The sequence below is a fragment of the Schistocerca cancellata genome, chromosome 7 (genome assembly GCF_023864275.1).
Source record: "Schistocerca cancellata isolate TAMUIC-IGC-003103 chromosome 7, iqSchCanc2.1, whole genome shotgun sequence".
NCBI classification, from domain to species: domain Eukaryota; kingdom Metazoa; phylum Arthropoda; class Insecta; order Orthoptera; family Acrididae; genus Schistocerca; species Schistocerca cancellata.
The window spans coordinates 529,468,825-529,480,648 of record NC_064632.1 but is presented as its reverse complement, the minus strand read 5'-3'; the positions used below and the strand labels follow the sequence as shown (position 1 = coordinate 529,480,648).

Sequence of the window (11,824 nt, the reverse complement as noted above, 5' to 3'; positions counted from 1 at the left end):
TATAGAAAAATTTGTTGCTCAAGGCAAGTTCCATTGACTCACCATCGCTGCCAAATTTTTGCACCCCCCCGTTCCCCAATAAGGAGTTTATTGCTAGTGCACTCGAGCAGATGTAATTTCGATGGACTGTTCACGCGCCGCCTGCGATATGTAAGCTGTAAGAGAATCTCCGACCAGAGAGCAGTGTCGGCAGTAGGGGTGAGTGGTAGCCGGCAGTCTGGTGTGTGGAGTTTGCGGGACCGGTTGTGGGGACTGATGGCGGTGCCTGAGCGATGTAGTATAAGGTAAAAGCGCGATGTAGTATAAGGTAAAAGCAGCCGCGTGCATATGTAGTTTATATAACAATAGTACAAATTTAGTTGTAACAAAGTCCCATGTAAATGTTTTAAAAATCTTTTAATAATAATCTCTCTTATAAAATTAACTTTTGACGATCATTCATCTGAACTTAAAGAATTCACTAATTTCTCCAAACCTTGGTCATCCCGATTATCGTAAAGAAAACTCAGTTGTTTCGTTTTGTACATGACAAATCTAGCGATCAGCATTGCACTGGGCTGTGCCAGAAAAATTTCTTATGGGAGCAGACATATACGCGTTATCCGGCGACTTCGTTGAGGTAAGAATTTTCAATTTATTCTGAATGATTATTCAGGGCCATGACGCAGCATTGCTGACGTCCAGATTTACCAGTTTACGTTCACAGTCAGTTAATTAATGACGGGTATATAAGAGTCATAATTCTGATTGAGAGGTTAGTCATCTTTATTATTGGTAGGTTATGGAATTTATGTATGGGGAGGTTACACTGAAATGTGAATGTTATAACTATATTTTAACTGTTACAGCAGTAATATCTAATCGAGTTCTCTAATGGACGACATTAGTGGAGTTTTTATAGGTCATAGTTTTTCTCTGTTGGATGGTACATAATAATGAGGTGGAAGAGAATGTGTGGGTGACAGACATGAATGCAACCTGAGAGATAATTTGTTTATTGCCAAATTATAGACCTGTTACCTGATGTTTAAAACAGGTCGTACATCTTACAATTTTCGTTTTTCATCTTTTTACAGTTTTCTCTCCTTTTGTTTTATCTACAACATTTACAAAGGATGATACTTTTCAAAATAACAATACTTTAAGGATGAAATATAAATAAAATTTTGTTGTTTCTTACGAAGAATACAAAAAGAAGATAGAATAGATGAGAGATTTGGTAGTACCATCACCAAATGTGACTGACAGTGAACACCTCAGAATGGTTTCTTCGAGCCGTTGATCGCCAGCCACACACACACACACACACACACACACACACACACACACACACACACACACACAAATGGTTATTAGTAGAGAAATAATGTTGCTTATTTATTACTAATCCTATGTCTTAACTACTTTAGGTGCCCATCCATGTACTTCATTTGGTGTTTTCTTGGCTAGATTGCCAGCACTTTTGCTTATTTACTATCACATCTCAGCTTCCTCCTCCTGTTCCTCCTCATTGTCACTATTTTCGTTGTCACTGTGGGTATCGCTGTCCATACTCTGTGCAGCGTAACAGCAATCTCCATAGGCATGTCTGTAATGTTGTGTCGGCATATACTCATGTGTTGTTTTTGAAATACTGTTTGTCAGTGCGTTTAATTGTGCCCATTGTCCTTCGTCTCTTATTGCTGTGTATATATCTATGTCTGTACCTGTGTAGTCTAAGTGTAATGTACGTCTATTGTTCGCGTATTGCCCGCAGAAAAAGACTGTGTTCTGAGGAACCTTCTTCCCCGCATGTGCATGTAGGTGTCTGCCTCCGACTCACGTGGTTTAAGTGCGTGGGATTAGGTCCGTGTCCGGTTAAGGAATGTACCATACCGCAGCTGGGATTGATATGTCTCATTCTCAACAGCTCGATTATGTCAGGGAGGAAGTCGTGCAGTCTACAACTTTTAAGGTGACGTATCGTCTCTATGGGCACACCGGTTATTGTGTGTACCTCATCTAGTCTCCCCACCTTTAACCAGTGCCCGATAACGGAAGATTTTCTCAATTTTTTGACTACTTTGTGGATAACTGGCTAGAGAATGAGGATATCGCAATAGAAATGTGGGACTGTTACGAAAAAGGCACCAAACGACGAATGCTGTTGAAGGGTGGCACAACAAAATAAATAATATTATTGGAATCAAGTATTTGGTGGAGAGCTTGAAAAAGGAAGCAGAGCTCACAAACTGCATTTACATAAAATTGGAAATGAATCTTGAAGGTAAGAAGAGGAAGAAGAAATACTTGAAGCTGGGCCACAGGATAGAGAGAATCGTAAAGAATTATGAAGAGACTGGCAACATTAGGCCTTGCTTGAAAGCCATTGCCCATATTCAGAAACTGGAATAAAATACGTTAAAAATAATGTATTAAAAACTATGAAGACCACTAAGTGCTCCCAGATTACTGAGATAAAATTATTACAAAATTGAAGCAGCATTATCGGAGCTGATATTAAGTTGTAATTGTAAATAGAGTGTGCGTTAGTTCAGCGTGTTTAGGCTGACTTTACACTCGCCAGAATGCTAGATGGTCATTTATCGTTTTCACGGTCCAAAGCTTGTGCAAAGTGTGATACGAATCAGCCTTTAATGTAAGAATTAAAAAGTGTTTGAAGCCTCACAAAAGTATCCCTATTGTTGTCACGTTAAGATAACTTTTTTCTACCTTCCAATATTATGACCATACTATTAAATAACTGAGTTCTAAAATAATTTTCTGAAGCTTCAGAATCGCAACTATCACCTAAAATATCATGTGGAGTGTTTTTCAGTTGTTACTCACCTTTTGCAAAAACTGATTGCGAAGTATTTTACAGACTGAATCGTCAAAAGAAAGATACCTGTAAACTAATGCGAGGAAACCTCTCGTCGTTGCAGTTGTCACGGTGTTACCAGAGTTGTCATACACAGCACAAAATGGTATGTACAAATAAATGAACAAAAAGATTGATTTTTGTATTCTTTATTTGAAAGACCAACGCGTATGGTGTACCTGATTGTGCTTCCTGAATGCCGTATGTCAGCGTTGTGTCAGCATATCCACCAGTTCCTGCTCGTCGTTCTGCCTGGCGAGGTCCAGGGGGGTCCTGCCACCCCCATCCCTGGCCCCCCTGTCCGCCCCCGCCAGGAGCAGCTCAGTCGCCGCCACTGCGTGGCCCCACTGTGCGGCCCTGTGCAGCGGCGTCCGCCCCCGCCAATCCCTGGCGTTGGGGTCAGCAGAGGCGCCGACCAGCAGCCGCACCACACCAGCGTGGCCACTCTGTGCAGCCCAGTGCAGGGGCGTCCTCCGCTCCTGGCTGGTCCTGGCGTCGACCTCCGCGCCGGCGCCGATGAGGCAGCTGGCCGCCGCCACGTGACCCCCGTCTGCTGCCCAGTGCAGGGCGGTCCGGCCGCTCCCACACTCCTCCCTCGCCCCCATGTCCGCCCCCGCCACCAGCAGCTCGCGCAGCTGCTCCACCGCGCCCTGCCTGGCCGCCTCTATCAGCCTCCTCCCTCTCTCCTGTTGAGAGAGGCTCCTGCACAAAACATCGACACACACTCACTCTACTACACAGACACACAGACCGAATGAAACAAACCGTCACACACGCCACACTGCGAGCAGTCCTTCATACACTTCCGCCCAGCCACGAGTTACAAATCTAGAAATCTCCCCTCTACGATACAGATCAACCTGCGTATCACAGACACATACCAGTATCCCACTATCGAAATCTGCAGCCGCTTCCCGTTAAAAAACTGGTGCACTGCATCTCATTAGCAGCTGTTTTAACTTTTTCTCCTAATTCACTCCGAGGAGTCACCTCCTGTGACCTCAGCATCCTGTTGGTAACCGATCTTTGAGCTTCAGAGAAACACACCTCTAATGCTGGGTTGTCTTTGCAGCAATCCCTTCCGACACTTAGGAAGAAAACACAGGCAAGTAATCAGATCTCTAAGTACAGAAATACAACTTCCTCGTCTGTTAACAAAACGTAGGCCGCAACACGGACAATATTAGTGAAAGCGAGAGCGGTGAATATTGGATCCATTGCTCGGTTTATGTATTACTCTACATCAATGTTGTCGTCATCAAAATATTTTCCACTACATGTGAATACATTTATTCCAGTGTTTGTTCCGCTTCCTCAGACAATTCTGAAAGTTTTGTTGTGATACCCTGTAGTTCTCTCAGCAATGCATTTTAAAACTCATCTGTGTGGGAATAAGACAGCCCCTTACGTTCGTCTTAATTTTTAGGAATAAAATTTCACATCGGGTGATGGTGCAGCCGAGGGCGCCACCACAGTATGTTTTGTAGCCAAACACTCACAAACACGCAACGAATTCTAAGCAGATGCGTTATCGCAGTGCAGAAATCATCAACTGGTCCGCCACAAATCTGGAGGTTTTTTTTTCGGATTCCGTCATGCCGCTCATGTTGAGTTTGTAGGTTTTACTGCTTGCTGACCGTTTCACCTTGTGACAGGAATTTGTGGTGCACCAAACTGTTGAAATCGAAGAAATATTTACACCAGTCGTAAACACTTCCCGTAATGATAGTAGATTCGACAAAAGCAAAATCTAATGTCTCTAAAAAGTTGATGAATTTGAGTCCATTCCCATAGCCAAATGTAATACAAACGCGATAATCCGCTTTTACATTAAACAAATAATAGCCTATTATACTAACACACCGATAACCTTTCCAAGATGTGACCACAGACTAAATATCCCATTTACCTGGTGGAGACATACTTTTCAGACATGTTTAGGAACACAACGACAAAAAAGTCTTGCGAATGTCAGTTACAAAGAACGCAAAATGGCGAATATCCCGTTACTTTTGAGCACTACTCGTGTCGCAATAATTGTCGCGTTTAACTGGACCGCATCAAAGGAAAGGCTTAGATTCTCCAGTACAGCTGCACTATGTGTTGTTTAAAAACCGTATCGGACGGAATGTATGCGCCAATTGTGGATGAAGTTGTACACGAACACGCATTCACACGAACAGGCACCCGCTTTTATATTTCTAACAGATACAGGAACGCTGACATGATTCCTGTTCCTGTGTTAATGCAATTTACTCCGCAATGCCGTGTTTTTCTGGACAGGGCAGTCGCTGAGCTGGGAGTGAGCGCCGCCAGGCTGTGTGGCCAGACTGGGTCACCGGGACAGCACTGTGGAGCAGAGAGGGCGCACGACTTGACGGACACACTGTACCGCGTCCAGGGCAGAGGGCGGCCAGGGCAGGCTGCGCCGTCTGCAGGCGACCCCCACAAGCGACGCCCCCTACCACCTGTCAGCGACTGTCGAACACATTTCAGTATGTGCTCAAAGTATTTAAATAAAGTGTATTCCGTCAACATACAATTGCGAGTAGTTTCTAATTTCGATCTGAGACCAGGTGTTTCACCGTCAGGAAGCAACCGCGTGCCTTCGAGCAGAGACCGGGTCGAATGTTCGGCTGAGCCGGCGGAATCCGTGCGACAGCCGTGTCTGCACACGCAGGCGGCTGCGGCGTGGCGCACGCGAGCTGCAGGGGGGGCCGAGCGTCGGCCGGGCTGCCCCCTGTACTCGGCTGACTCGCCTGCAAGGGCTGCCGCCGTCTTCTCCGATGGCCGCACGGCAGCAATTGACACACTTCGGCTGCGGAACGGCAGTCGCCGCTACACCAGGATATTTTTAAAAATATGTAGTATACATTACATCGATATTAATTAAAATGTCGATGCCGACTCTCGATATCTTGAAAAAAGTGTGTGTCGGCGGACAAAATATGCAGCCGATATTTTTATAGGCATTTTAGATCATTTACAAAAAAGTGGAGCAAACTTTCCTTGCCCTTGGGATACCTCTCACAGGATGTCTAAATTACAGTAAAAATAAGGTTTACAGAGGGCTGGAGTAATGTTTTACTCTAGGAATGAAAGAAAAGGCAGCAGTTACATTAGAAACTTTCGACACCTTGCGAAGTTATTGGTTATTTTCCTTTGAATGCTGTTAAACATAACAGTGTTGCAACCTGGAAGAAGTGGCACTTAAATCTACTGTACTACTGGTCTCCTAGACTGTGCTCACGATCCTGACACCAAGTTTTGCATTCAGTCATGCACGTTTTAAGGAGGTTTAGCGCAGGTGGAAGTGGGGTGACGTAATTGCCTTATGGGCCAAATACTTTTGGATTTGACAAGCAATGTGCATGGTTCACGATGTGCACACCTAGACTTTACAAGCCAACTGCAAGTTTACATCAACGCCACCAGGTGGTAGCACATTGCGGCAGACTTTTATCCCTGTTCGTTCGGTGTAAATACTGCTAGATGATAGCACACTCCTCAGATACGCCAGTACACTCACTATATAGTAAAATTATATCATACATCAGTATATTTTATAGTTATGCCGACAGAAAAAACTATTGTGTGTGTTTCTAATGGAAATGGAAATGAAGTCCTAGCCTTCTTGACAGAGCGTACGGGAACGATGCAGGAGACCCGCACTGCTGTGCTAGGCGAATTCCTGATGGAGGCGGCTCGCCAATACCTTCCTCTGACCGTAATGTGGATGAATGATGATGATAACACCGAGTCATCTCGGGGCAGGTGGAAATCCCTGACCCCACCAGTAAACGAACCCGGGACCCCGTGCTCGGGAAGCGAAAACACTACCTTGAGACCGTGAGCTGCAGACATTTCTCAATGAGTTACAGTGTATTAAGTTTTGAATTTTATCATACAGTAATCCATTTGAGTTGCTGACAAGGGAACCTCCCCATCGCACCCCCCTCAGATTTAGTTAGAAGTTGGCACAGTGGATAGGCCTTGAAAAACTGAACACAGATCAATCGAGGAAACAGGAAGAAGTTGTGTGGAACTATGAAAAAAATACGTAAGATATACAAACGGAGTAGTCCATGCTCAACATATATAACATTAAGGATAGTACTACCTCAGTAGCGCCGTGGTCCTGTGGTTAGCGTGAGCAGCTGTGGAACCAGAGGTCCTTGGTTCGAATCTGATTTTTTATTTTCAGACAATTATCAAAGTTCAGGCACACACACACAATCAACTTCGCTCTCCAACATTCCAGGACATGTTCAGATTTGCTTGGACATATGCAGGATTTGACCGTCTACACACGGAAAAATTTGAAAACGTTAAAAACATATGTTTTGACAGGGCACAGGGAAAACTCTGTTACATAAACTGCGACCGTGTAACTGTTGCATTCATTTGTTGCAAACTTATGTTTTCATCACTTTTTTGGGAGTGATGACATCCACAAGAAAACCTAAATCGGGCAAGGTAGAAGAATCATTTTAACCATTCGCCAAGTGTACAAGTTAGGTGGGTCGACAACATATTCCTGCCACGTGACGCACATGCCGTCACCAGTGTCGTATAGAATATATCAGACGTGTTTTCCTGTGGAGGAATCGGTTGACCTATGACCTTGCGATCAAATGTTTTCGGTTCCCATTGGTGAGGCACGTCCTTTCGTCTACTAATCGCACGGTTTTGCGGGGCGGTCGCAAAACACAGACACTAAACTTATTACAGTGAACAGAGACGTCAATGAACGAACGGACAGAGCATAACTGCGAAAATAAAGAAATTAAACTTTTCACTCGAGGGGGGGGGGGGGGGGGGACTTGAACCAAGGACCTCTCCTTCCACAGCTGCTCACGCTAACCACGGGACCACGGCACTCCTGATCTCACCGTCTCCTTGATGTTGCTTATCTTGCAGATGAACTACTCAGTTCGTATATTTTGCTTATTTTTACATAGTTCCACACAACTTCTTCCTGTTTTCTCGGTTGATCTGTGTTCAGTTTTTCAAGGCCTATCCACTGTGCCAACTTATAACTAAATCTGAGGGGGGTGCGATGGGGAGGTTCCCTTGTCAGTACCTTTAAGTGAGTATAATAGGAGTCGTTTGGTATGGTGTATCTGGTATTTCAAAAATAGCAATTCGTGTTAGCTCAAAACAAAGAGGTCGAGGGTCTCTCAGGCCAGCTGCGTGCACTGGTGTCAGTTTATTGTTAGCTCCGCCAAGGTTATTCACCGGCGCGTATATTTGCGGTGTCTGCTTAGGTTAGTGGTTAAACAGATTTTTTCGTGCTTTGTACCTTATTTTAGTGTGTTGTAACTGCATCATGGCTTTTTCTTACGAGGCACAGGAGGAGAGAGTTAGGAACTTGATTGAAGAAGTAATGGCTGAAAGTGACGCAGGTGATTCTGAAGATGGGGGAAATCGACTTTGAAGAAATCCAGGACCCAGAGTGGAAAAGTGATCCCGGCACCGAACAAAACACGTCGAGTGATGAATCAGAAGACAGTGATTGTGGTGCTGAGAGTGATGTGTGTGTCGGTAAAGACAGAACAGTATGGAACTCACATGCTCCGCCAAATAACTCCCGCACACGTTTTCACAACATCATAACTCATTTACCATGTGTGAAAGGTGCTGCGAAAAGTGCTACGAATCCCCTACAGTGCTGGGAACTGTTTTTTGATGAAAACATTATACACATACTCGTTGACTGCACTAATAGGTACATTCAAAGTATCCAGGGAAACTTTCGAAGGGAAAGAGATGCACAACAAACTAATAAACCTGAATTAAAGGTCTTATTGGGATTATTGTACTACGCTGGTGTCATGCATGCCGATCACCTAAGTCTACAAGATTTGAGGGGGAAAAGAGTGCACAGGAGTTGAAACATTTCATCTACCAATGGGCATGAACAGATTTCGTTTTCTCCTTCGATGCCTCAGATTCGCCGATAAACAAACGATAATGGAAAGGGAGAAAACAGGTCACACGGCGGCGATATGACAGGTGTTCAGTCTAATTGTTGAAAACTTTCAGAAGGCTTATACAGTTTCTGAATACGTGACAGTTGATGGAAAACTAGAAACATTCCGTGGAAGATGCAGATTCCGACAGTACATGCCAAATAAGCCAAACAAGTACGGAGTAGAGATTTTTGCAGCAGTGGATGCCAGAATGTTTTACACATTCAACATGGAGGTGTGTGTTGGGCAAAAGCCTGAGGGCGCTTACAGACAATTGAACTTGTTCAGAGACTTTGCCAACCTATCCTGAATACAGGGCGCAACATAACTTGCGACAATTACTTTACAAGTTACGAGCTTGCAAACACGTTGCTTACGAAGAAGACGACCATCGTTGGTACCCAGAGGAAGAGACAAGTCCCGAAGGGATTTATTAACACTAAAAACCGACAAGAAAAGTAATCTATGTTTGGGTTTCAGAAAAATTGCACCTTGTGCCGAAACGAAATAGAGTGGTATTACTACTGTCAACGATGCACCACAATGGAAATATTGACGAAGATACAAGGAATGATAAAAAACCAGAAATCCAGAAATTATCACTTTCTATAACCTTACTAAGGGTGGAGTTTATGATGTAGACGGAACGAGTGCAACATATTATGTAGCTAGAAATACAAGAAGATGGCCAATGGTTGTTTTTTATAGCATCATGAACACAGCTGCGATAAATGCTGCTGTTATTTTCAACTCGAATCAGAAAGAACAACTGAGAAGAAGAGAGTTTTTGAGGCAGCTTTCTTTTGCGCTTCTGCAGGATCGTCTTCAGCAAAGAGTAATGTCAAAAATATTGCCAAGGAAGATAACAGAGAATTGGAGAGCTTTGCAGTGTGAAAATTTCTGAAGTGGAATCAACTGCGACTTCACGAGGATGGTGTGTGGACTGCAGAAGCAAAAACGGAAAAACAAGATATATTTGTAAGAATTGCAAGAAATACATTTGCCTTTAACATTCTGTTACTGTGTGCCAAGACAGTATCGACAAAATATCTGATTGAATACATGCATTATTTTGGTAACAGCTAAATTTTATGTATGTCCATTTGTGTAAATATTTTTGACCAAAATATTAAATTTATCCCTTAAATATGTTTACTAAACTGATTTTCAATTATATTACTTCATTTAATAACGGTTCCCTCCATAATATACATCTAAATGCAAATTCAGAAAGATAGGACGGCAGTACACGCAGCTGGTCTCGCAGACCTTTGCAGTCTCTGTTTCCAGGTGCGTGCACCATCGGGTTAAGGAACCAAGACTCTTCTACTGACAATTCCAATTACATCTACTGTGTAATGCGTTCGCTAATGTAATATGACATATGTTTCTAGACACCACTCAGATTTTCTTTTTCTCCCTGCAATACAGTATCTAGTAGCTACTGGCTTAGTGGGGTGTATATGTCACAAAGCTCTATTACCGCATCATATGGAACTGTGTGGCACTGATCTTAACAATACTACTCAGCTGGGGCGAAAATTATATCTCTTAATGTTGACACAACAGTGGTATTTTCTGTCAGTTCTATGTTTCGACACTTAAAATTCATGATTCTTCAACGCAGGTTGGGAGGTGTTAAGATCGGAGTGTGATGATAGCTATCGCATTAAGAGCAGACCTAAGTGTGATTGATGTATGAGAAAACATGAAAAGGATGCATTTTAACGATAATGCTTTGTTCTTCATAATGTGAGAGTATTACTAATGTATCAAAAATACATCATAAAATAATACTAAATAACATCACTGTTTTCTTCAAAGTACTCTTACTATAGTTAAAACAGGTCTCTTACATACAGCACACGAGGAAAGGGTAGGTCCCCACTTAATGTGGGCAGCAGTACATCTGCAGGGGACGAATAGCATCCCCATTTCTTCCTGGAGGCAGATGTCGCCCATGTGAGCAGTGTCAGAAGCTTTTATAGTCAGTGTTCTGATGCTTCTTCCGGAAGATTTGATGGAGGTTTAATATTAGCTGCCCATTTTGCCGCAATATTTGCACCTATATTCCGACAAATGTTATCCACAAAATTCTTAACCTTTCCAAGGAGCACAAAGAAGCACTTTGTTAATCACACAACATGTTCTGCCCATATGTTGTTCATTCCAACATTCGAACCTTTCACCACACTGGAAACACGCTGTTTCCTTCCGTCACTGGTGTAAAAGAATCCAGCTTCATTTAGTTTGTCAATATTTTGCTTAATGGCTAAATAGCAACCTTAGAAAGATGCCAGCCTCACAACGTACATTCTATATTTAGGGTGAGCTGGTTTAATTTCCTACACATCACCTGTTGAAGAACATGGCTAGAGGACAAATGTAAGGATGTGGAGGCTTATCTCACTAGGGGTAAGATAGATACTACCTACAGGAAAATTAAAGACACATTTGGAGAAAAGAGAGTCACTTGTATGAACATCAAGAGCTCAGATGGAAACCCAGTTCTAAGCAAAGAAGGGAAAGCAGAAAGGTGGAAGGAGTATATAGAGGGTCTATACAAGGGCGATGCACTTGAGGACAATATTATGGAAATGGAAGAGGATGTAGATGAAGATGAAATGGGAGATAAAATATTGCGTGAAGAGTTTGACAGAGCACTGAAAGACCTGAGTCGAAACAAGGCCCCCGGAGTAGACATTCCATTGGAACTACTGACGGCCTTGGGAGAGCCAGTCCTGACAAAACTCTACCATCTGGTGAGCAAGATGTATGAAACAGGCGAAATACCCTCAGACTTCAAGAAGAATATAATAATTCCAATTCCAAAGAAAGCAGGTGTGGACAGATGTGAAAATTACCGCACAAACAGTTTAATAAGCCACAGCTGCAAAATACTAATACGAATTCTTTACAGACGAATTCTTTACAGACGAATTCTTTACAGACGAATTCTTTACAGACGAATTCTTTACAGACGAATTCTTTA

At 43.1% G+C, this 11,824-nt stretch overlaps 1 protein-coding gene across 1 annotated transcript in view; it reads right to left on the bottom strand.

Annotated features, from left to right (window-relative positions):
• Positions 1 to 3,066: 3,066 nt before the first annotated feature.
• LOC126092878 (serine/threonine-protein phosphatase 6 regulatory ankyrin repeat subunit A-like) overlaps positions 3,067 to 11,824 on the bottom strand; it is a 111,352-nt gene continuing 102,594 nt past the window's right edge. Inside the window, exons 2-4 of the mRNA XM_049908609.1 lie at positions 5,537 to 5,698; positions 5,117 to 5,328; positions 3,067 to 3,562 (exon numbers count right to left, since the gene is read on the bottom strand). Coding sequence (XP_049764566.1) covers positions 3,067 to 3,562; positions 5,117 to 5,328; positions 5,537 to 5,698 — 870 coding nt within the window. The remainder of the gene's footprint in view (positions 3,563 to 5,116; positions 5,329 to 5,536; positions 5,699 to 11,824) is intronic.